Genomic DNA, 24,610 nt, shown 5'->3' with positions numbered 1-24,610 from the left:
GTCGTTTCTATACATAATTAATTACTAGTACTATACTCCCTCCGTCCTTAAAAAATAGATCACTTTTGCCATTTTGGGATTTGTGGACGGAGGGAGTATAACATTAAAAAGGCAAAAGAAGTTTCGAAAGTACTAGAAATATGAATTAGTCGTTTGTATACATAGTTAATTACTATTACTAGTACTATATAACATTAAAAGGGCAAAAGAAGTTTGGAAAGTACTAATCTCATAAATTATGACAACTACAAAACATCTATGCAACGTTAGCCACTGCAATAGCCTATCTACGCCGCGCTCTCGGCCGTCGAGGCTCAGCAGCCGACAGCATCGGGGCATTGACTTCTTCAGCTTCATTTGCACCGACAGGCACGCAAGGAGAAAGCAGCATGAAAATCGAAGCAAGACATTGCGCCTACAAAGGATAACGATGGTCCCTCACGTTATCGGACGATGACCGGTCCAACAGCACTAGCCTCTTGCGTATCTTGATCGTCTCCCGTGTTGAAGATCGCGTTTTCATTTTTCATCTTTCCAGCTGCAGCGAGAAAAGGCAAAAGATGTCAAATCGAGGCGAAACTCATAGACCTAAACGTATAGAACCTCAGCTTGTTTTCGAGAAAACGAGTACCTCTTCGTGCGAATACTCGATGCTGGATTTCAGTCTTTGCGCTCCCAAATGCTCGTCGTTAGCATCTGAAGTCTCCCCGTTGATCTGTACGTGCGGAGCAGCTTCCTGAAAAATCACAACATCGCTAATGAACTACACGAAATGCAGATATTACGACAAATTGAAACCGGCACCAAAATTATACCCGAAATGTTTGTAGATTCCCAGTTGAAGATTTCAGATCCTCCAACTGTCCCTTCATCGAGGCGAGTTCATTGACCAGATGAGATTTTTGAGCCTCGAATTCTAGCAATGAAGCAGCGAGCTTTTCGTTTTCCTCCTTGCAGCATTCTAGGCTTAGTAGCGCACGTTCCATTTCGGCCTTTGTTCTGCCATAAGCATTGCTCTTTTCGCGCTTTTCTATGATCACAGAGAGCAGTTCCGCTTCCAATGCTGAGAGTCTAGTCGAGAGCTCTTCGTTCCTCTTCAAGCTCACAGCCTCGGATTTCTTCCTGTTTTCGATCTCATCAATTGCATCTCGTAGCCTCACAAGCATCTCTTCCCCATCCTTTTTCGACATTGAGAGCAGCTGCTTCAGTTCTTCATTTTTCGTTTCGCACTGTTCTAAGTTGGATCTTAAGCTTTTGAGACTCCCCAACAAGCTATCTCTTTCTCGTCTCCAGTCAGATTCACCTGCACGACTATGACTCAGCATCGACTCCATATCGTGAAACCTCTCCTGAAGATCTCTCAGAAGTGCGTCCGAGGATGCAAGCCTCTGCAGTTCCTCCAGTACAGTTTCGTATTTGTTCGAAATATAAACAAGTTTAACATCCGCAGCAAGCGTGTAATCGTGCATATCTGACAACTGGCATTCGAGACTAGCTTGGCACGAGCTGTTTTTCTCGAGTTCCTCCACTAGATGGCCAAGTTTCGATTTCTCCAACTCAAGACGTGATGCTAGCTCCCTAACGCGCACGAGTTCAGCTCTCTGCTGCTCATCCTTGCTCGAACTAAGACTGAGATCTCGAACTTTTCGTTCCAGATCAGCTTTCTGCTCATCGAATTCGGCTTTAAGTTTCTCATTTTCAAATGCTTCTTGTTTTAACTGAAGCGACAGCTCCGTGTTCTCGGCCAAACAAGCTACATATTTGCTCTGGCAGTTTCTGAGCTCCGACAACGTGCTTTCCCGGTCGATCAGCTTCTCTGCGAGAAGACAATTTTCCTCCAAAACGCTCACCAATTTATCTTCTAAAAGCTGGTTTTGCAGAGCCATTTCACTACACTGGGAAATGCTACTCGATTTGAACTCGTGGAGTTCATTTATCTCATCAGTAGCCTTCTGCAGCCGTAACATCAGATGGTTTTGAGAAGCGGTCGAGCTTTTCAACTCCTCCACCAGTTCACTCGTCTTCTCGCGCAAGGACTGTTCCAATGCTTTCGAGTATATATCCAAGTTCAAGTTTATCGAATGCATTTCAACGAGTTCTTCTTCAACCTTCCGATAAAGATCTTCCTGCATTGAGACGGATGTTCTCCCCAAACCCGAATTTTGGTTTTGAGCGAATTTTGTAGCGTCGTCCTCTTCAACTCGTGGATCTGGTTGGGAAGGCAAAGCCTGCTTTATGAGGTTTTCGTTAGCCTCAAACATCGATGTAACCTGCGAAGAGAGCAGCTCGAGGTCCTTTTGTAACTTATCCACTGCGATCGAGTAATTAAGACGGGCTCTTCTAAGTGCAGCTTCTGAACTTATCGCCCTTCTCTCGAGCTCCTCGTTACCGGCTTCCAAACATCGCCTCTCGTTCAAAAATTGAAGCATCTGCTGATTCGTCTCTTCACGAAGAGATTCCGCTTCGGTTTTGCTGGCAGATAGTGCGTACAGGCACGTTGTGTGGTCATTTCTCAGGAGCTGCAGCTCTCCCAGCAGGCGTTTCTGGCTAACCTCGAGCTCGTGAATAAGGGCCTCGTAGTAGAGCTCCATTTGATCCATTTTTTGGGTGAGGCCTTCCTTCTCGACTTTGGCCTCATCCAGCTCCCTCACGAGATCGAAAATTTGAGTTTTCATTGCATCGATAGGGCTAACCACGTCGGACACGGGAGGGCTCAAACTGAAATGCTGAAGGACACTTTCGGGAGGACACAAATCCAAACCAAACACGTTTCCGGACTCAAACTGACTCGTTTCTCTGATCTTCGTCGTCACTTCATCGTTTCCGAGTTTGAAATCATTCAGAAAATCGAGCAACGTCTCGAGCTCTTGATGAATGAATTTCGTGTCTCCGTCGTGGGGGACGACATATGTTGTCTTCTGAAGTTCTCTTATCTTGCCTTCAACTACAGAAATCCCATTTGAAAACTGAAGGCGCATGTCCCGAACAACGCGATCGACCTGATCATCCCGAGCTTCCACAAGAGGTGTTCGAGGGGTCAGCTTCGAATCTTTAAGCCGAGCGATATCATCCTTAAACTTCACGCACTCCGATTTCATAAACAAGACCTCGTTCGTCAATTCTTCAGCCGAAGACATCTCAGCGGCGAGCTCATGTGAGAGCTTTTGCGTTTCAGCGCTTAACTCATCGGCCACGCCTTGCAACGAGCTGACTTCAAGCTTGAGGTTGAACAGAGACGATTCAGCCGATTCTAAGCTTCCTCTGAGTTGGCCGTTCACCAGACAAGCCGTTGCCAACTCATGATCCATGGAATTGCTCGATCTATGCGGAGAAAGCTCGTTCAGACCACCGGATATTGTACAATTGACTCCATCAAGCTCGTTTGTAAAAGACGTCTCATGCTTCTCCGCATACAAACTTCCAGAAGTGTTTGAGGAGCCATCAATCGCCTCCTCTTCGAGGGAAGAGAGCTCGCTAGCATCTGCTTTAAATTTCGTCCTCGCCTGCAGAGGATGAAAAACCAAAAAAAATTAAACTTCTGATTAGCAGAAGAAACTTGAATTGATTGTGATTAATAAAACCTCATCCGTCTGATCATTGACGACTCCATACTGATCGACCCCTGATTCTAATCCTTTTTCTCTGAGTTCTCTCTGCTGCTCGAACTCCCTGGACGTGAAAAGATTACAATTTCGACAATTGCACGAGAAATGAAGGTTAGATTCTACATAACGGTTCAGTACCTAAATCCGGTCTTTGATGTCAGAAGCTGGATGGTGATCTGGAAGAAAAGAAGCGAGTTAATCAAGATACTTCGAAAATAAAAATTAGATCAAGCTCTCAATGGCTACGACATGTGCTATGTTTCGTACATGCAATACAGTTCCAAAGTTGCAGCCGTGAAGAGGAAATGCTTCAACGATAGGCTTGGACGCATCTACATAATCAGCAAGGTTGATTGTAGCCTCACCAAGTACGCTAGCCCGTGAGGATCCCTGTAAACGTGACATTGCATTATAACAGCTCGTACTACACATCTTCGAGAGTTTCTATTTGAGAGAGAAACTGTACCATGGCAACAACGAGGCTGTAGAGCTTCTCATCGTATTGTTTGCTTTTGGAATCTTGAAGAAGCCTCGTAGTTTCATAAATAGGATCGCCCCATTTACAACTTCCGTTTCGTACATTTGCTTTGGTCGTCTTAGCTGTTGGCTTTCCTGTGTCAGCAGGGATGAACGTTATAAACAACTTTTCCCATCCGGTCTGTGGAATCTGCAACATCACGGGCAAAGCATCGGTTATGTATGATGCTTCAGCTAAACGAATACGTTTTCATGGAAGCAAATCCAGCAACACTGGGAAATGCATATTCTATGAGGCGTACAAAGCATTATACGAAAATTCTGCTAGAACGAACGCAGAATGAGACGATTATATGGCTTATTTCCTTGGTTCTACTCAAAACTACGAGGCAACGATATATATAAATCCTACACAACAAAATGAAGAGCCCTATTTCGATCCTTAGTCCACTGTAGCAACTAGAAAGAGGGAAATAACTCAAGCCGAGACTCATCATAGGCACACTGCCAACATAAAGAACTGATCACTAATCAGTCCTACACATATTAAGCTTTGTTGAGCAAATGCATAAAAAAATTTTGAATGAATCAGAAAATCGATTAATGAGCTCTTGGGAACGTCTAATGTTCATCTATACGAAGAATGAGTATATCAGTAGAAGAGCCTTGTCATACATGTGTGGCATGAAATTGGAGGCGGAAGACAACTTTCACTTTCGTCTTCTCAAGCTTCCACTTTGATGTTCTTGACATTATTCACTGGCGGACTAAACATCACCTGCTGACACTGGCACGAGCAGATTACTTCAACACATAACCGAAACTGCAAAATTGGCATTCCGTAGAATACATACAGTGGAAGCTCGCAAAACTAACTGCTAAAGTTCTATCCAGATAAATGGATTAAACAGAAAAATCAAACATGATACAATTTAGAAAATGTGAAAAGCCAAGAACAGAACAAAACAAAACTTCATTGTTCTAACTCAAGAACCAATCAAAATCTTGAGAAATTGGAATCTAGATTGATAATGTATCTAGCACATTGGCATCAATCAAGCAATATATCCAATTATTCATCAGCATTAATTGCAGAAGCTGCTTCAAATTTCAGAAAGAATCATAGAAATTTTATCCAAAATAGCAATTTTGAAGCACAAATTAAGCTAAAAGTAGGAAAACGCCTTTTGTGGAACATAATGATCTTAATTAAACCTCAATTCATTCATTAACATAAAAGAATGAAACTTTAAGCAAAGTCCCCCAATAATTATGACTTGAACCCCACAAGTACTCCAAAATACTCAACAAAAAATCCATCAAGAAACTCACTTCAAACATAAAGGCAGAATCTTGACATTTGCATAATAAATTCAGAATTAGAAACTTTAATTGCTCCCAAAAATTCCAACAACAAGAGAAAAACAGTAGCAATAATTTATTCTCTACACGTAATAAAAAAATTCTTAATGTGTACGGATTATAATCACAAAAAATCACACACTTCTCTTACAAAACGAAAATTGACAGTAACATTGTACACTTAAAAGAGCTAGAAAATTAAAATTTTCTACCATTTATAATCATGGAAATGATATTCATGGGATTATCTACCTAATCATGGATCTGAGGTGGGCAGCTTCAAATGCAAGTGAAAAATGAAAGAGGGAACCTTCAAAACTTGGAATTTTGAAAAAGAAAGAAATGGAATCTTTGTGGAGAAGTGATGTTTTCGAACAGCATCAAGCAGATTGTGGTGGTGGGCTAAAAATTGAATCTTGAAAAGGTTATGAATTCGAAATGCTGGAAATTCTTACAAGTGTGTGAATTTCACTCTTAAACTTTTTTTTTCCCCTTAAAATCTCTGGTTGATGAAGATGAAAAGAATGGAATTACTGTGAAAGGGAGGGAAATTTATGTCAGTATAGTAAATAGTTTTGGGATTTTTGTCAGAATTTATTTATTGAAAATTAGTAAACTTTTTTTTCGAATAAAATAACCCAATAAAAAACTTGTGTGCGAGCATCATAATAAAATACTCCATTTTGTAGTATTTGTTCAAAACCAATATGTAGATGTGAAAATGACAAATACAGCTGAAAATTGTTGCAAAAAAAAAAAAAAAAAAAAAAAAAAAAATGAATAGTGGGGATTAAATACAGATCTTATTTCTCCCTCTTTTTAATTTATGAAATCTAACACAACTTTAAAATCAAAATACTAATTTTGCACGCGATTTTAATATTTATCACAAAATACAAAATTTTTTATATATTTTTCTGCAGACTTCTAATACAATCAACGGTTTTGATGTTTTTACATGTCTGTCATGTTTAATTTTGAATTTGTAAGAAAATCCAAAAAATAGTTTGTATATTTTCGACAAATTCAAAATATTATTTACACTTGTACTTTACGATGCAAAATGGTTCAATTTCAAATGATCATTTTTAAATAAATGAATTATAATGCTTTTAATTTTCTGACTGTTAGTATTCGTAATAATTACATTTAATGAATTCACTAGTTAAATCAACAACACACTAATAGTACTTTAATATAATAGCGTGAATATATATATGGTATTTCATTTAAGTTATATATATATAGTTAATTAATTTCTATATATGTTATATTAACTAAACATAGTAAGTACTCCACATTTTATGGTAAATTTAATGTACATAGTAAGATAATGTAATGTTTCACTGAAAATATTGAAGTAGTCTAAAATTTAAATTGTCCACTAGCACGTGAATATGGCAGGAAATAATCAACAAAAAATTGAAAATTCTTATTAATGGGACAGACTATTACCATCTTATTATTGGTCCACATTTACAAGAGCCATCATTTGCTCTTTGTCCACTTCTTTTTGGCTGTCAACATATTTTTTGGGTCCAAATAAAATATGGCATTATAGAAGTTTATTAGGTATAATCAATTTAATAAGTAGAAATTATACTACTTTTAGTAAGTTTATAATGAAATCAAACGAGTTGTATCACATCAAGTAGAGGATCTTATAAAATTATGGTCATGTATTTATGCAGCCAGTAAAGTACAATGTTTATGTGTCCCCAAATAATACAACAAATATTTGACTACAATTATCTCAACTGAAATAAATAATTGAAAACAATTACTTATGGATTGATTTTATTTCAAGGGAATTTTGTTTGTTTTTTTGTTTCATAGATGAACTTTTGAAATTTAAATATGGTCTCTTTTCTTTATATTAACTTCTTTGTGGAAAATATATCGACAATACATTGAATCAATAAAGTAAGGTACAGAGAATTATGATGTAATTTGAGACGACTTTGGAGTTTGGCCAACTATTTCATGAATTTTGTGTACTTTGAAAATTCTAAAAGGATTTCACTGTAAAATTAATCAGGTTCCCTTTATTTATTTTACACCAGAAAAACAGAGAGATTTAATTGAGGTGACCTTAATTGTAACATTAAAATTAAAAATTGTGCCACTGTAGACAACCATATATTGGACATAATTGTTGTGCGTTTGGTGTGATATATACAAAGAAAAAGGAAAACACATGTAGTACTATATGCTAATTAACCATCTTTTACTAAAATTCACGGTTCATAATCATTGTAGAATGATAGAAATTGGAGACATTATTAGTTCTTATAAATATATTTTGGAATTTAAAAAATAAATTACAATCCTTATACCATTTGGGCTGATGGTAATATGAAGTAGCATCATCATCTCAATGTGAAATTAGGATAAATCAAAAGCGAATTAATCGTTTAATATTAATTATAGGTGAAATCACAACATTATAGTATAAGAATGTAATTAATTAAATATATATAATAAAAAACTGTTACATTACGTTACATGAAGCTCATTAATATATCTCCATCTATAGAAAAATAAAACAAAAAGGAATATAACAAATTCAAAAAATAAAAAAACTTGTGGTACTAACTTCAAAATCAGGTCTTAATTAATTTTGAAGAATCTGCAGAAGCTGTGTTGGGATGAACTTTCTTGAAACTGAACAAGGAAAAGCAGCCACTCCCACTTTTCTCATCACATTTATTTTCTTCCTTTGATTTGAGCTCACAATTGGAATTTGAAGCTTCCATTTTCTTCATCTTCTCCTTGTGAAGCTTCCTCATCATGTAGGCTTCCACAAGCCCAGAATTGGCTGCCGACATATTTGTTGATTAATTTTTGTGTATCAAATTCAAAGAAAGAAGAAGTGTTTGTGTAGTTATTTAATTGGGAAAAATCCGAAGTACTAGTATTTATAGAGTTTTTAGGGCGTGGGGATCAAGCTAAATTCGGTTTAATTGCATGATTTAATGAGCCTTTTCTGCGAAGGAGTTGTTTTTTTTTTTTTTTTTTTTTTCCTTTTTTGACTTGGATTCTTGTAATAAGATTGAGGTCAACACTGACGTCTTGGTGAATGAGTGTGAGGTCAACACTGACGTCTTGGGGCAGAAGAGAGAGCCGTTCTTGAATATTCTTGAATGTGGGCTTGAAATAGAAATGGCCCAAGAAAAAAAGTTAGCAACCTAGCCCAACAACTAATAACTAAAACGATAAGCCCAATTCTCAAAGTCTTATTCTCCAATTCATGGGCTGTGGCCCACTTCAAAATCCAGATTCAGCTCCGGGATCTCGGCGGAGCCGCGGAGGGCAGCCGTGGGAGGTGACTTGGCCAACGGTACATCCGTCCCTAGCGATGAGTACTAATGTTTGTCGTGCTAGTACACCAAGTTTCGAGTCTGTTTTACTTGTTGGTTAATTGGTGCATACTAATCGAATTGTAAATTTATTGAATTAATAAATTTAGAAGTTCGAATTTTGGATTGGCTAAAAGCTAACGATGAAAATGTATCTTGTATAGTTTTTATTTTAAAATATCATATATTTATAATAAATGAACATATACAAAATTCAAAAATAAATTATGATAAACATGAACTTAAAAATCTGTAGGATGAAATAAAATCCAGACTTACATCAAAATTTCCAATCATAACAGAAACGTTTGGATTTTGCGGACTGAAAATTAACGATGAAAATTAATGTGTATATTTTATTCTTAAATATCCTATATTTGTAATAAATAAATGAATCACATGACAACATAAATTGTTTAACATATTTGTAAATTAGTGCATTTTAGTTTGGCTGGATAGCCTTCCAATCAGATGGCCATGGTCCCAAGGCCAAAGTTAAAATAAGGAAAATATCCTAATTAATGCAGTCTTGATAAACTTAAGAATTATATTTTCTTCATACCCATAAATTTTCTGTCATGTAAATGTAATTTTAGATTTTTTTAAAATATTTTAGACTTTGAATTATATGTTAGATGAATTATGTAATTAAGTTTTAAAATATTTATATATTATACATTAGGTGCTTTGAATTTTGTGATTACACCTAAACGGTGTAGTGTTTAATTATGTAAAACTTATTCCGCCGACCGCCGCCACATAAACTTATTCAAGTTGACTCATTATAGAAAAAAGAAAAATTAAAGAATAATAGACGTAAAAAAAACTTCTTACTAAACAATCAAATGAAAACTTTCTACACATAAGCTTAAATCACGCCATGCCTAACTTTTACTTTAATTATATGAAAACTACAGAAATGAATAGTAAAAAGAATTCATTGAAAGACATAATGCAATATATTAGTTCGCATTAATAATGATTGTATTTTAATAACATTTGTTAAAGAATTTCAACTTATTATTACCTCATGATAAATTTTAACAAATACCAGTAACTAGTAGAACTTTACGAATCATATCTCATGTACTTATTTCGTTCTTGAAAAATATAAATTATTTCCTTTTTATTTTATTTATAAACTTTTAAATTTTAAAAATTCAACTACATTACTTATAATTAATGTAAATCTCACTCTCCACTAACACTATTAATTTTTACTATCATTTTTTTTATCTCTTTTGCTTACCAATTATGCATTAAAGTCCGTGCTCAACCAAATATTCATACTTTTCAGGGACGAAGAGAGTATAATTTTGATTTTTTTTATTAAAAAAAATACTATGTTGGCTGATTATTTGAAAATATATGTTTTTAAAAATCCCAAATTATTGCTATGTTACTAATCAAGGTGTATAGATAATAACAATTTTTTTAATTTATAGTAATGAGTATAGTATTATTAAAGCTAATTTTAGTGGGACAATATACTAAAGTCATGATAGAATTCCCCCAAACTTAAAGAATTAGTATATTTTTTTTATACCCATAAATGTCCTAGTGCCAATCTATATAGTCATTTAATCCATAAATAAATACAACCTCAAATACATTGACTTTGAGACAATGAGATACACCCATAACTATCAAGAATAATACTACTAACTTATAGTGGAATAGTGGAGGGGAGTTGAAGATTATGAAAATGAGGTTTGTGGTCGAAACTATTTGTATACTAAAAAATAAAAACATAATTGTAGAAAATGACTATATATAGATGAATACAAGGCTTGCAGAAATCTAGATTTGTTTTGCAGCCATGAAGAAAAGTTGGAATCATCTTTTATTATATTTACTTTTATTACTATCACTAAAGTTGTCCACACCAAAAACATCTAGCAATCTTGCCACGGATAAATCTTCCCTTGCCACACTAAAATCTCACACAATTTCAGACCCTTCTCTCACAATCACTACAAACTGGAGCGATACCGCTCCAGTTTGTAGTTGGATTGGCGTGACATGCAACTCACGCCACCACAGAGTCTCAGGACTCAACCTCTCCAACATGGAGCTCTCCGGCCCCATCCCGCCCCACCTAGGAAATCTCTCCTTCCTCGTCTCCCTCGACCTCAAGGGCAACAACTTTAGTGGCACCTTGCCACCAGAGTTCTCTGGCTTGCGCCGCTTGAGGTACATTTCTCTTTTTGTCAACAATTTGGCGGGAGAGATCCCATCGTGGATCCCATCGTTATCCAAACTCGAGTACTTAAACCTCAGAAACAATAGTTTCTCAGGCTCCATCCCGAAAACCATCTCCAACTTAACGAACCTTTACTATCTCGATTTCTCCTTCAATTTCCTCGAAGGAGAGATCCCGGCCGAGATGGGAGGCCTTCAGAGGCTGCAACATCTGGCCATCCAGTCTAACCGTCTCTCGGGGACTATACCATCTTCGATATTCAACATATCTTCGTTGCAAAGATTAGCGTTTAGAGCGAATGAACTGAGTGGTGGCATTCCGAACTATCTCTGCTCAAATCTTCCTTTTATTCAAGGGATCTACCTTGCTTCGAATCGATTAAATGGCCAGATTCCATCGAATCTGTCGAGGTGTTCGCAGCTTGAGATTCTGTCACTTTCTTCCAATTCTTTTAGTGGACGGATTCCTGCAGCCATTGGCGACTTACAAGAACTCCAGTTACTGCAGCTTGCAAACAACAATTTAACTGGTAATTATCTCGCTTTCTTTCTCCGCTGATTTAGGTCTTTACCATTAACACTGGATATAGTAAATAAATACTCTCTCTGTCTCATTTGAAATGAAACGTTTTCCTTTTTCGGTTGTCCCAATAAAAATGAAACGTTTCCTAAAATAGAAACAACACTATCTCTACTTTTTTCTTTTCTCTTACTTTACTCTCTCTTTATTAACTCACAAAACAACACTGCATAAAATCTTGTGCCGAAAACCAAATGTTGCAAATTTATTGGGACGGAGGGAGTACATGGTTATTGTGTAGTCAACTTGGTCTTTGGAAAAATGCAATTTGTACCTTTTACTTCTCTAAAGTACTACTCTCTCTGTTCCATGTAAATAGAGTCATTTTTTTATTTTAGAAAGTTCTAAATTAATTGAGTCATTTTTATTTTTGGCAAAATCTAATTCTCTTTTTTACTTTATTCTATCTCCATCTCTCTTACTTTTTCCATCATTCATTTAACACACTATTCTTAAACTCCGTGCCGAAAAAAAATGCTTCTATTAACAAGAAACGGAAGAGTAGCATATTAGAACTGTATAGCAAGGTTTCTAAATTCAAAAAAATATAAATTGAGGCTGTTAATTTCCATTTTACCCTTGAGCCTAATAGGACTATTTTTCTTTTGCCTCTCTGTAGTCTCTCCTCCTTTTTTTTTCATGTGATGTAGCTAGATGAAAATTTAATTTCATACTTTAAGAAATACAAATATTTATATAATTTGCTCTTTGATAAATACCTTCCTACTAAGTCTGAAAATTCAATACTTCGTGCAAGTGTGATTTTATACATTGTAGGAGTATAATTTTATATGTTCATAAACTAAAATGACTCTAAATTTTTATTTGAAGGAAATAACATGATTTTGAGTTGAACGGAAGGTTTAAAATTGAGAGAAAATAGGGTTTATAAGCAAAAACTGAAATTAAAGGCCTAGATATTGAAATGGGTGATGTCAGTGGGCCCCTTTGCTTTCTCAATTTGTTGCGTTTGATGGCCAAAGTACATATAATAGAACGTCTAACTATTTCATCAAAAAAACATTCAAAGTACATATAATAGATTCATCTAATTAATCATCAAAATGACATATGCGTTGACTTGCCATATTAACATGTCATTTAAAGTTGTTACTGGAAATGCCACGTAGGATTTAATTTTGGCAAAAACTTTATAATGAGAAGGTGGCTTGCTAACACTAATATTAATATCTCTGCAGGCATATTGCCACCCAGTATCTTCAGTATCTCTTCTTTGCAACTCTTAGACGTATCAAGCAATAAACTTTATGGGGAGATTTCAAGAGATATCGGGAATCTTACAATGCTAACACACTTGTATCTCGCTGAAAACGATTTCACAGGTAGACTAGCTATTACCTCACCTACAATTTTGTACTATTATGCCCAGGGCTGGCCATTTTTGGCACGACACGATAACACAACACGAATCCGTACGGAATTAATAGGTATGTGTCAAAACTTATTGGGTTCGTGTCCTTATCGTGTCGACACGATAACGACACGAAAATTTCATGTCGTTTTCGTGTAACACGTTAAGAAATAATATTAATATATTATAATATTATTATTATTATTTTATTTATTCTAAAATTTTAAAATTAAAATTTAAAATTTAATATTAGAAATAATATTAATATATTATAATATTATTATTATAGTGTCGTGTCATGTATGTGTTGTTATCGTGTCGTATTGACCCGAAGTGGTTCGTGTCGTGTTCGTGTTCGTGTTTGGAGTTTTCTGTGTTTGTGTTTGTTGTTATCGTGTCGACATGATAACGACACAACACGCACGATTTGTCGCCCCTAACTATGATTTTCTGCTGTAGTTCGAAAATAAAATAAGTATCCCTTAAGTGTTAATTAGACACAGAGATTAAGAAAAAAATATTTAGTATCCGAGAATGTATATTTAAAAAAAATCATAATTTTAGTCAGATATATTCCGTAATTTCACATTTTTATCAATTTTTCCATGAGCAAAATATTTCGATTGCCTAATTGTAATATGGAGTATCAATTTATGTTTGTGGCAGGTGTTATACCTAGAGAAATTGGGCAACGTTTTTCACAGCTCCAATTCCTTCAATTATCCTCTAATAAGTTGAGTGGCTCACTAGCACTGGAGATTTTCAACATCTCATCTCTTACACGTCTTGTTCTTACACAAAACGATCTAACCGGTTCTCTACCAACCCATGTCTGCATTCGCCTTCCCTCTCTCGAGTTTCTTCTCCTCGGTGGAAACCACTTCAACGGCACAATACCTGACTCCATTTCCAACTGCTCTCAGCTCCAACAGCTCGATCTCGGCGTTAACGAATTCACCGGCCTTATACCTCTCTCTCTTGGAGCCCTAACATCCCTTCGAGTGTTAAATCTCCCCGAAAATACTCTCTCATCCTCCTCTTCCGAATTGAGCTTCATTACTTCATTGACAAACTGCACATTGTTAAGGAATCTGGGATTCAACAACAATCCTCTCGGAGGCATGCTTCCGGCTTCCGTTGGCAAGTTATCTCCTCGTCTCGAACAGTTCAATGCGTATGGATGCGGACTGAAGGGAAGCATTCCGGTCGAGATTGGCAATCTGTCCAGCTTGATCAATCTCGCTTTGGACAACAATCAACTCTTCGGGAAGATTCCACGTTCATTAAACAGACTGGTCAAACTCCAAGGGTTGGATTTAGCATTCAACAACATCACAGGCTTCTTCACAGATGAAGCCTGTAATTTGCAAAGCTTGTCTTTATTGAGTTTGAGTGCGAATCGGTTGCATGGTCCAATTCCAACATGTTTACAAAATGTGACATCCTTACGCCAACTTTATCTTCAATCCAACTTCTTGAACTCAACCGTTCCATCGGGCTTGTGGCGTATGAAGGATCTCCTGGAGCTAGACTTGTCCTCCAACTCATTCACCGGCTCCTTGCCTCCGGAGTTTGGTGGATTAGCTGCAGTTATTACGATAAACGTCTCCATGAATCGATTGTCAGGATCTATTCCAAGCACAATTGGTGATTTGCAAAATTTGGAGAGTCTTTCTTTGGCGCGCAATAGGCTTGAAGGTTTGATCCCGGACTCCTTTGGGAGGATTACCGGTTTGGTCACTCTTGACTTGTCCGGTAACAACCTCTCCGGTTCAGTGCCAAAGTCTTTGGAGGCGCTAAAGCGCCTCCAAAGCTTTAACGTCTCTTTCAATGCTCTAAGCGGAGAAATTCCTAATAGTGGCATTTTCCTCAACTTGACAATGGAGTCGTTTAAAGGTAACGAAGCGCTATGTGGAAATCCGAGGTTTGGCGTCCCACCTTGTCATGTTGTCAAAAAATCGAAGAAGAAGAAGGTACAGTTTGCTCTGTTTATTGTTGCAGGGGTCGTTGTTTTCGCCACAATTATGTGTTTGGTGTTTATTTTCCTCGGATGCGCGAGGAGGAAAGTTAAAGCAAGTGATGCGATAGTGTCCACTGTACCTAAAAGAATTTCGTATATTGAACTGTCGCGAGCGACTCAGCAGTTCAACGAAACGAACTTATTAGGCACAGGCAGTTTTGGTTCTGTTTTTAGAGGAATTCTTGAAGATGGGAAGGCTGTCGCGGTGAAGGTGTTTAGGCTGCAGTCAGAAGCCGGTTTGAGGAGCTTTGATGTTGAATGTGAAGTTCTACGCAATATTCGACATAGGAACTTGGCGAAAGTTATAAGCAGTTGCGCCAATGAAGAGTTCAAGGCTTTGGTGCTTGAATACATGCCAAATGGAAACCTCGAAAAGTGGTTGTACTCGCACAACTATTGCTTGGATTTCTCGCAAAGGATGAGCATAATGATTGATGTGGCATCGGCATTGGAGTATCTTCACCATGGCTATTCGACTCAAATTGTTCACTGCGACTTGAAGCCTAGTAACGTGCTTTTGGACGAAGATATGGTTGGCCGTGTAAGCGATTTTGGTATATCGAAACTGTTGAGCGAGGGGGAGAGTCTAGTTATAACAATCACACTAGCAACACTTGGTTACATTGCACCAGGTGAATTCTTATTTCACTAGATCAATATACATATACTTTTCAACTAGATAATGCATGGTTTCTAGCTGATTTTTTATTTTTTTTTTGGTGTCTAGAATACGGGTTCGAAGGGCTAGTCTCCACAAGGTGCGACGTCTATAGCTATGGTGTGATGTTGATGGAAACTTTTACGAGAAAGAAACCAAGTGATGATATGTTTGCCGGAGATCTAAGCTTGAAGATTTGGATTGAAACCGCAATTACACAATCTGCTGCGTACCGAGTTATAGATGCCAACTTACTAACAAATGTTGACGAAGAACATGGCGACAAAATTGTCGAATTCGCATCCTCAATACTGCAGTTGGCTGTCAAGTGCTGTGCAGATTCCCCTAACGACAGAATAAACATGAAAGAAGCTCTTGCAGAGATGCACAAAATTGAACGTCAATTTTCGGGATGATGATGTTGGCTGTCAAGCGCTGCGCAGATTCACCTAGATCGGTATTGTGTTTGCGTGGCGTGGTTCGTTATCATATATTCCCTTGGTCGAATCACATAAATTGTAGTAATCACATAAATTATGCCAGATATTTATATCCATACAACAAATAAATCAAGATTTGAGAAGGCAAAATTTAAGTACACTGTCATCAGCACCAATCCACCAGTGGAACTGTATCTTCTTACATTATTGATATTGTTTCAAAACTAATCCTTTCATGTTTAAATGATCAAAACGTACCATAAACGCACCCATCGCCTCGAGAGGGACGCCATTTACACGTTCATGCTCAACTCTTAGCGAGCGAGAAGGAAAGACAAGAATGGAGATGCTAGTTGTTGAGTTCCCAGTCATAAGGTTGGTAGATCACTTTGAGCTGAGTGTTCGAAAGCACGTCGAGCAACGCTTGAGAGTCGCCCGGCTCCATGTAGTTTACGGCATGCTTGAGCACCTCCACCTCGTTCTTCCCAAAATCTACGCTATACCTAAAAAGATGACAAAGTCGAACCTCATGAATAAGGGTATATTTGATCGGTCAGACGATCTTACACCAGACGGAGATTAAGAGTGAGCTTACCATTTCAGTATCTTGCTAGGATATGCAACATTGGTGACCAAATCAACGTAGAGTCCTCCGTTTCTGAGAAAACTACAAGCAGCTTCGACCAGCTCTTTGTCGATGTTTCCTGGGGAGTAGCATCGGAGGGGTGGCCCCGATCGGGTGCCAGAAACTAGTGCAAAATGAACGAGAGGCTCCACATATGGTAGAGCTACCTGAGAAAGAGAGGACCAACAAGTAAATAAAAGAAAACATCAATTCATTGTCATTCAGGAAGTAATAGGACCTTTAATCGCTTATCTTTCACTCCGAATGGCTTGGTGAGATTGTACGGTGGTCTTTGGTTACCCCTCAAAATGCCGTTGTAGATAGCTGAGAGAGAGTATGCTGATCCACCAATAACGTATTTGAAGTCTCCGAGGAACTTTCTTCTGTCAAGTGCTCCGGTGGGAGGGCCGAGCACCAGTATGGCGTGAATGGCCATCGTGTTGTAAAGATTGATGAAGAAGGATAGCTTCTCCTCTCGAGGAACCTCGTGTAACTCCACGCGCTGAAGCTCCTCAACTATCCTCAAGAACCTACAGCAGAGCATCAGTAAAACTTAGCCTCATGTGATAGAAACTGTCTCTCTGTTTTCATAGTAGATAGTAAGTGTTTTGAACAGACCTTGCGAACTCTTCACTCCCATGGATGCTTGTGTAATCGACACGTTTTCCATCTTCGGAAGTATAAGCTTCTAATATTGCAGATAGCAAAAACCTAAGCCTCGAGGAGATATCCGTGATAGGTTTTGGTTTAACTTCAGTGATGCCTCGCGGGATATTTTGGCACCGGGAAATGACAGGATCGTCATCCAAGAAACGGTACAAGTGGTTTCCGTCTTCAAATATGTTCTCACTGTACGATAACAAGAAAACGATCCCTTGATGAGAAGATTAAGCAACTGTATAAGCTATCCTCGAGAAGGAAAAAATCAGATTGTATGTAACGAATAATCGAATGGTTGTAGAGACTTACTGAGCAACATGTTGGAAGAAGAGTTTGTCTGCAAGCTTACGACCGAACTCAACAGCCTATTAGAAATGGTTAAAACAATCAGAAGATTCGGAACATACGGACAGAGCATATTTATAACTTTGAAAGTGAAAACAATATTGCAACTTACTTCTGCCCTTTCCAAATACTGATCTTCCGACAAGAAATCCACTGCATCTTTGCCTTGGAAACAGTCAGTGTACCTGCGCATTTTATGGAACCGATCCTTTATGGATATCGAACCTTTCATTTTCCGAGCAATAAGAGCAAGCTCGTCAATAGCTCCACCACTCGATTGGTCATCTTCACCGGATAGAGGTGGCAACGGGGATTCATGCGTGGGTTCTTCACTGAAAACATACTCAATCTTCTCCTCAAGTTTACCGGAATCCTCTAACTTCTTCAGCTCACTCAGCCCACCAATTAAGATGTCGTTAAAAAAAACTTTAGGAACAGCTGAAGATCCAGAAATCTTTTCCAGCTCTAGCTTTCTTGACGGGTAAACGTCAATATTGATCTCAACGTACTTGAGCCCTTTCGTCTGCAGATACCTCCTTGTTTCTGTGCAATCCTGGCATCCTAACCTCGTGTAAAAGATAATTCTACCTTTCATGGAAACCGACTTCGTTAACTCCTCAACAGAATCCTCTTTTTCGGACTTGTTTTCTCTTCCAATAAGGCTAAGAGGGTTCCATCCGGATCCCTCGGGTGATTTCAAGGGGACCTTTTGCCCTACACTCTCTGGCAATGAATCTTTACCCTCCTTACTAAGATCGTCATCAGCAACATCCAGCCCATCATTGCTTTTCCCAGAGAGACGACGGATAACAGTAGACATTGCACCTATGCTCTTCTGCTTCACAAACTGCGAGAGAGCAACAGCTTTGTCGGGCCAAGCAGGCCCGTGTGTTTCAGAGTTATTATCCGAGGACCTTGAAGATAAGCTCCTTTTACCTTCCATTCCTGGAACCTCAGTCCCATCAAACACAGGCTCCTCTTCCTCCTCGTATAGAACATCCTCCGGGCTCTTGTTAGCTACCCCTGACTGATCAGCAACGCCTCCTTCTTCCAAGTTTTCCGATATTTTCTGCCCCGCTATTTCACCACTTTGTTCTTTTATATCATCCAGCTCCTTTTCCTGTGTACAATCCAAGTCTCGCGATTATCTACCTCAACCATACCACATTGAAACTATAAAACTTCTTTCTCACTAATACTTACTTTACCCAAGTTGAGCGCTTGAATGTCAGGCGCATCTTCCTTCACTACTGGGCTCTCAACATTTACCGAGGTGTCCTCTTCGTGAGAAACTGGATTGACGGTGTTTTTCTTCTCATCAAAGCTTTCTTTCTCCATCGTGCAAGAAAAACTGCTGGAACAACATTTTCGAGCAGAGCTCAATATCACGAGCTGTAACAACAAGTTCCCAAACAGAATGGATAAAAGTAGCTGTATCTTATTCGTTACTCGATTCATTAGAAAAAGCATCAACACTTGAACCTCGGAGTCATTATCATGATGTGAAACAGCTAATGCACATGTTCAAATCTGGTTTAATACTTATTCCTCCAAAGCAACACTCCTCTAGAGCCCAACAACACAACATACATGAAACTATAATCGACACCTCAACCAAGAATCAACCCTCAACCCCGGAGATCCGTCATCATGATGTGAAACAGTCCATTTAGGCAACTCAAGCACAATGAGGTGAAACAAAAGGCAATGGCTAAAAAAAATCCAAGATAACACATTGACAATTTGATATGGTTCAACTGAGTCAACTGAAGTAATAGTTTCTCCCTAATTTTGCCCTAATTTTAACACAAACACTCTGTTCCAATTCCAATAAAATGAATCAAATCATCAATATGAGATGAAGTATAACCATCCATATCAAATCAATATCTGAAACATGTGTTACAAATCATTCCAATTCAATCCAAATCACAACACATCACACAATGAAAACTAAAAAAAGGCATAATCACTCACAAATCAACTCAATCAATAAGCCTAAAACGCCACTTATTGCATAGCACAACACATTAGAATCTGCCATAACATCAAAATCAGTGGCAAATCCATCAAATCTCACAATCAAATAAGTGATTAGAAACAATATATCATGGAAAATTAATCAACTCATTGAGAAGGGAGAGAAATAAGTGACTTACAGATCTCTGAGGTGAAAGATTCAATCACCAATCTCTGAAGCTATGCAGCAAAAAAGATGAATTCTTGACTGGTGAAAAAATGATGTGATTCAATGAAGATATTTATGTGATTTTGAAGAAGAAAAGGTGTAGACTTTGAAGTTGAAACCGACCTGTTTTGACGAATCAGACCATTCACGGGAGAAGCGGGAAGCTCTTCTTCTACAAGGTTTTTGCTTTTGCACATCAGTCCTTCAAACTACCGATAATGTCAATTTCTACCACAATATTGTGCTCTAATTCAAAATTTAATTTCTTCGGCAACTCATCAAAATATGAAATTTGGTCAAATTTTGGTGTGTTCCGCGACTTTAAACTTCAATAAAAAAATTCTACAAATATTAGATTTCTTTGCTTATTTATGACAAAACTTTTTGGTGAGATTGTACAGATATAATTTTGATAATTTTGTTTGATTGAAAAACATAAATAATCTAGTACTCCCTATATTAGCAGAATATGTAGGCAGTAGAATATTTTCAATATTTCACTGATTTTAAAGACAGCAACAAAAATATGAATTTGAGTAGACTTAATAATTTTTCTTTTTCTAACTATTTGCTCACTTTTTCTATAGTTGTAATTTTTTATTGTTATAGTAGTAGTAGTGCTCCATCCTATACATGGAAAAAGTATGTCAAGGTTGAAAATATTTTATATGTTTGGTAGATAACCAAATCCCTTGACAACAAGGTGGATGTTATAGTATATGTATGATAAATAGGGATTTAATTGGTTACGTTACTATTGGTATAATTGATCATGATATTATTGCATTTAATGACTTTGCTTTGACTAATCTTTTATTTATTTTATAGTCCATATTTTTGATTTGGGATGCAAAATGTCAAACTGAAATCATATAATTATCTTATCCTCCTTATGTTAAAATCTTGGGATGAAGCTCCAAGATATGCATGTGTGGAGTGTAGTGGAAATTTCATCCTATCAAAACAAAGTGAAAACCATTCATAACATGGAGAGGTTATATAAATACAATCCTTGAATTATGGAAATTGCATGTGATATTTTCTCACAAGTTTCTCCCACAATCATAATTTACATTTCATAACCTCTTATGATGTCTCATTTGCCTTTAAACACCTACCCTTTTATGGTCTCTCATTTGCCCTGAAAAAAGGATGTCTGAATTTAGGATGTGAGGAGTATTAAAAAAAGAAATCACTTGATGTGGTTTGTGCAAATTAAATGAAGCAAAAAGGCTAACCTGCTAACCAAGTTGGGTGTAGCTCTGGCCTTTCATCTCAAAAAGAAGAGTGATAACGAACTGTAAAGAGAGATTCTGGTCTTAACTGCTTGGCGAAATCGACAACTAAAGGATTGCACTCAACCAATTCAATTGCAGTTCTCCTCATGGTATGATCACGCATCCAATCGAGTTGTTGTAATTTGTAGCAATGACGTATGCTTAGGAGGTGAAGCCTTGGAAGACTTCCATGTTGAGCTCTCCATAGCACTAAATCAGTGTCTTCAATTACAAGTCTCTCAAGTCTCAGAAAACTCTTTGATTCTATATCCCACTCTGGGCCTTGAAAGGCATAGTGTTCTAATTCGAGGGCCTTAAGATTTGGTAGCAGCGAACCAATATCATTCATGTGCTTCCACGGACACCCCAAGCCACATAAATACAACATTGTTAGACTTGGTGGGAACATTGAAAGAGGAACCATAGACTCGTACTTCATCTTAGAGTTCACCACATAATAGTTAAGGCGATAATACATATGTTCCAAACTTTGGAGTTCTTCTGAAATATGTTCCAAGCCACTCAATTGTTTGCCATCGTCGTCATCTTCATAAGGCTTCATCTCCATCCGAATTTCTAAGCTCCTTAAGTTAGGTATTCTTTTAAGAATTTGTCTAGTGCAACTCATTGCACTAACACCAAAAAGACAGAAGAGTTTGTCCAAAGTAGCATCAAAACTAGGGGTTGGTAGGTCTCTTCCCATGACTTCAATACGTTGTAGTTCTTGCATGTTCCATATTTCCATTGGCATAAGTGACAAGGCTCCACGTTTCTTAATGTTCATATGTGGCAAGATAATCAATGATTGAAGGTGGAAAAGGTTGGATATGGAAAGAGGGAGATCTTTATTGCAAGTTAAGGAAAGATACTTAAGACAAATTAGTTTTAGAATTTCAAGTGGGATATTGTAAAATCGGACCTTATGAGCATCTAGTACCCTCAACAACTTGAAATCCATAGCATCTATGGACAATGGATATTGGTGGTAAGGACCAAAACAAAGGAGAGAACGGACAGTGGGTGCACAATCACTTTTTATAGAATCATGCACTTGCTTGAAGGCAAATAAAGTGTTGTAATGAGCACACAACCGACGCTGGTCTTTCACAACATCTTCGCAACTTTGTAAAACATGTAAAAACTTGATCTTACTAGCTTCTTTCTTACACAAATGTTGCCAACAAGAATGCACGCGAAACATGTTTGTCGAAAACCAAGATTTTCGATTTGATTCGAGTAAAACAAGATGATAGCTGCGAGCAAGCTTTCTAGTGAATTCGGCCACAAAATCTTTCATAGTTTGATTTCCAATCGGTTCAAGAAACCCCTCAGCACTCAAGCGATGACTCAAGCTATGTCTTTCAATATCACTATATGGAGGAAATGCTCCCAAATAGAGAAAAATCATTTTTAAATACTGATGTAAGTAGTCATAGCTTGGGAAAAGTACCTTTGATATTTGATCATATGCATTCACGAAGACTGAATTCTGTTGTTTTTGAGCTACCCAAGTCCAATATTGTGGGGTCTTGTCTTCTTTAGCTAGGAGCTCTGCAACTGTGATGATCATAAGTGGAAGACCTTCACATTTTTTAGCAATCTTCTTTCCCAATTTCTCAAGGTGAGGAGGGAAGTCCTTTTTGTCGAACACTTTTTCGCTAAGTAATTTCCTACTTTCTTCTTCATTCAACAACCGTACTTCCTGACATGGAAATTCCTCGGTTCCTAGCCTGCTTGTAAACAGGATTCGGATCTTTTGTTTTGGCAAGTTATCCGTCTCTCTGAATTCCCACACGTCCTCCATTAGTCGTGTGTCCCATTCCCATACATCATCCAACACAACGAGACATTTCTTACCTCTTAATCTCTCTTGCAAGCGTTCTACTAATTTCTTGTCGTCCTCTTGATCATAGTCTTCTCGTCTTAGCATTTGCTCGCGAGTGTTGGGACCAACTTGCGCTAGAACACATCGTAATGTTTCACCATATTCACACTTTCTGCCCACTTTGACCCATGCTCGATGCTCGAAATGTCTCTGAATCAATGGATCGTCAAATACTTTCTTAGCAAGGGCCGTCTTTCCAACGCCTGCCATCCCAGCAAGTGCATAGCAGTCACCGAGGCCATCATCTTCCATAAGAAAATAATCTCTAACCTTCTCAAATTCCTCCTTCAATCCAACCATCTCTGAGTTGATTCCACCAAAATCAATTCTTGAGGAAATAGGTTCGCCTTCTTCTTCAGGCATATTCACCAGTTCAATAACGTACTCCGCCTCCATCGCTGTCACCCTCTCGACGAAGCAATCAACACTCTGCCGCAGACTCTGCAGATCTACACAGAAAGACAAGTGGTCTCTCTCGGTTTCGAGCTGTGGAAGAATCTGATTGGTGCAATGGGATTCGAGTAAATCTTCGAACTCCCATACGACCTCTTTGATTCGTTTATCCAAAGCATTCACCTTCGTCCTGATCTTGCTGTAGCCCGTCTCGTCCAGCTTTAGCAGAGCTCTCTGCAAGCTGGCCATCGCGTCGAAGGTGGGTTGTAAGACTTGTGGAGAGGGAGGAGCCAGCGAAATGCGAGACGATTGTAGAATACATTGAATCGTATTCTTTAGAGAAATCGCCGCACCATAAGCTGCCATCAACGTCCGATTGAAATATGAATGATGAAACACAGCTGTCTAGGTGGTGAAGTGTGGATTCTCTAGACAACGTCAGCGCTGCACATGTTATCAATTAATGATTGATAAAACAAATCTATTTTTCGATTAGTGTATACTTGATTTCTGAACTTCGTTTCATTCAAAGCTTGACTGAATTTATTAATGAAGATTGTCTCAGATGCTTCCATAATTACCGGGAATTTTTCCTTTAAAAAAGAATAAAATATGTTCAAATCAGATAAATTAAATTAAATTAAATTAAATTGTAGATAAAACAAATATATATATGCCCAGTCTAGGCCCAACTCAGTCACAGGCCCAAATTGTGACAAAAAGTTAATCCATGTATTGTACACATAAAGTTCTCTTTACTTCCAATTGGCAATTGATGAACTTTGTCCCAACTCAAGATTGTCCATTTCTTTTTAGTTTAGTTTATCCTACTCTGGATGTCCACTTTTTACATTTGAAAATAAATCTCTCTCTTCTCACTCTTAGTTAAATTATTATCTTTTTTTCTCTCAACTTGTTCCACCTATCTTCCTAAAATCCCATGTCACTCAAGAATGTGGACATCTTGAGTGAGACGGAGGGAGTATTATATCACAAGAATTTGAAATATATGTTAACTTAATACAGTGAAATGCATGCGGAAAGGTTATACTCCCTTGTCCCACATTACTTGAGTCATTTTTTTTTGCACTCGTATTAGAAAAATGATAAAAATAGTTAAAGTAAAGAGAAAGTAAAGTAATGTAGATGAAAGTCTTCTCGT

At 37.6% G+C, this 24,610-nt stretch overlaps 4 protein-coding genes across 10 annotated transcripts; 1 reads left to right on the top strand and 3 right to left on the bottom strand.

Annotated features, from left to right (window-relative positions):
* Nucleotides 1–121: 121 nt before the first annotated feature.
* LOC125202662 (cingulin-like) lies at nt 122–5,956 on the bottom strand. 4 transcript variants are annotated; one of them, XM_048101108.1, is made up of 9 exons: nt 5,657–5,956; nt 4,758–4,869; nt 4,072–4,272; nt 3,873–3,995; nt 3,744–3,781; nt 3,582–3,669; nt 816–3,503; nt 632–736; nt 122–538 (listed from the first exon to the last, which is right to left on the bottom strand). In XM_048101108.1, the coding sequence occupies exons 2-9, from the start codon at nt 4,833–4,835 to the stop codon at nt 527–529; spliced, it is 3,333 nt and encodes a 1,110-aa protein (XP_047957065.1). In that variant the 5' UTR covers nt 4,836–4,869; nt 5,657–5,956; the 3' UTR covers nt 122–526. The 4 variants fall into 4 exon arrangements, with proteins under 4 accessions (XP_047957065.1, XP_047957064.1, XP_047957066.1 ...); XM_048101107.1 differs by having other exon boundaries at nt 5,697–5,956; XM_048101109.1 differs by having other exon boundaries at nt 4,758–4,860; nt 5,697–5,956.
* Nucleotides 5,957–10,638: 4,682 nt separating this feature from the next.
* Nucleotides 10,639–16,233, top strand: LOC125200684 (LRR receptor-like serine/threonine-protein kinase FLS2). The gene is made up of 4 exons (XM_048098416.1): nt 10,639–11,535; nt 12,785–12,928; nt 13,624–15,609; nt 15,705–16,233. Exons 1-4 carry the CDS (start codon nt 10,872–10,874, stop codon nt 16,049–16,051), a joined length of 3,141 nt encoding a protein of 1,046 aa, XP_047954373.1. The 5' UTR covers nt 10,639–10,871; the 3' UTR covers nt 16,052–16,233.
* LOC125200685 lies at nt 16,143–20,021 on the bottom strand. Of its 3 annotated transcripts, none has more exons than XM_048098420.1 (8): nt 19,865–20,021; nt 18,909–19,097; nt 17,818–18,825; nt 17,670–17,725; nt 17,319–17,549; nt 16,939–17,230; nt 16,671–16,867; nt 16,143–16,578 (listed from the first exon to the last, which is right to left on the bottom strand). In XM_048098420.1, exons 2-8 carry the CDS (start codon nt 19,041–19,043, stop codon nt 16,425–16,427), a joined length of 2,073 nt encoding a protein of 690 aa, XP_047954377.1. In that variant the 5' UTR covers nt 19,044–19,097; nt 19,865–20,021; the 3' UTR covers nt 16,143–16,424. The 3 variants fall into 3 exon arrangements, with proteins under 3 accessions (XP_047954377.1, XP_047954375.1, XP_047954376.1); XM_048098418.1 differs by having other exon boundaries at nt 18,909–19,059; XM_048098419.1 differs by having other exon boundaries at nt 18,909–19,056.
* Nucleotides 20,022–20,849: 828 nt separating this feature from the next.
* LOC125218166 (putative late blight resistance protein homolog R1A-4) lies at nt 20,850–23,849 on the bottom strand. Of its 2 annotated transcripts, XM_048119796.1 has the most exons (3): nt 22,621–23,849; nt 21,132–21,942; nt 20,850–21,034 (listed from the first exon to the last, which is right to left on the bottom strand). In XM_048119796.1, exons 1-2 carry the CDS (start codon nt 23,812–23,814, stop codon nt 21,169–21,171), a joined length of 1,968 nt encoding a protein of 655 aa, XP_047975753.1. In that variant the 5' UTR covers nt 23,815–23,849; the 3' UTR covers nt 20,850–21,034; nt 21,132–21,168. The 2 variants fall into 2 exon arrangements, with proteins under 2 accessions (XP_047975753.1, XP_047975744.1); XM_048119787.1 differs by having other exon boundaries at nt 21,132–23,849.
* Between the last annotated feature and the right edge of the window lie 761 nt (nt 23,850–24,610).

This window comes from Salvia hispanica, chromosome 1 (assembly GCF_023119035.1).
Source record: "Salvia hispanica cultivar TCC Black 2014 chromosome 1, UniMelb_Shisp_WGS_1.0, whole genome shotgun sequence".
NCBI lineage: Eukaryota > Viridiplantae > Streptophyta > Magnoliopsida > Lamiales > Lamiaceae > Salvia > Salvia hispanica.
This window is presented reverse-complemented; position numbering and strand designations above follow the sequence as displayed.

What these genes read in the sequence shown, in the direction of transcription:
- LOC125202662 (XM_048101108.1), bottom strand. Translation starts at nt 4,835, where the DNA reads ATGTCAAGAACATCAAAGTGGAAGCTTGAGAAGACGAAAGTGAAAGTT. An exon ending in ACTTTGGAACTGTATTGCAT is followed by an intron (nt 3,782 to 3,872) that starts GTACGAAACATA and finishes CTTTTCTTCCAG; the next exon opens with ATCACCATCCAGCTTCTGAC. An exon ending in GGAATCTACAAACATTTCGG is followed by an intron (nt 737 to 815) that starts GTATAATTTTGG and finishes GTGATTTTTCAG; the next exon opens with GAAGCTGCTCCGCACGTACA.
- LOC125200684 (XM_048098416.1), top strand. Translation starts at nt 10,872, where the DNA reads ATGGAGCTCTCCGGCCCCATCCCGCCCCACCTAGGAAATCTCTCCTTC. An exon ending in CGCTGAAAACGATTTCACAG is followed by an intron (nt 12,929 to 13,623) that starts GTAGACTAGCTA and finishes TGTTTGTGGCAG; the next exon opens with GTGTTATACCTAGAGAAATT. An exon ending in ACTTGGTTACATTGCACCAG is followed by an intron (nt 15,610 to 15,704) that starts GTGAATTCTTAT and finishes TTTGGTGTCTAG; the next exon opens with AATACGGGTTCGAAGGGCTA.
- LOC125200685 (XM_048098420.1), bottom strand. Translation starts at nt 19,043, where the DNA reads ATGGAGAAAGAAAGCTTTGATGAGAAGAAAAACACCGTCAATCCAGTT. An exon ending in AGTATTTGGAAAGGGCAGAA is followed by an intron (nt 17,726 to 17,817) that starts GTAAGTTGCAAT and finishes CATTTCTAATAG; the next exon opens with GCTGTTGAGTTCGGTCGTAA. An exon ending in GGGAGTGAAGAGTTCGCAAG is followed by an intron (nt 17,231 to 17,318) that starts GTCTGTTCAAAA and finishes GCTCTGCTGTAG; the next exon opens with GTTCTTGAGGATAGTTGAGG.
- LOC125218166 (XM_048119787.1), bottom strand. Translation starts at nt 23,814, where the DNA reads ATGGCAGCTTATGGTGCGGCGATTTCTCTAAAGAATACGATTCAATGT.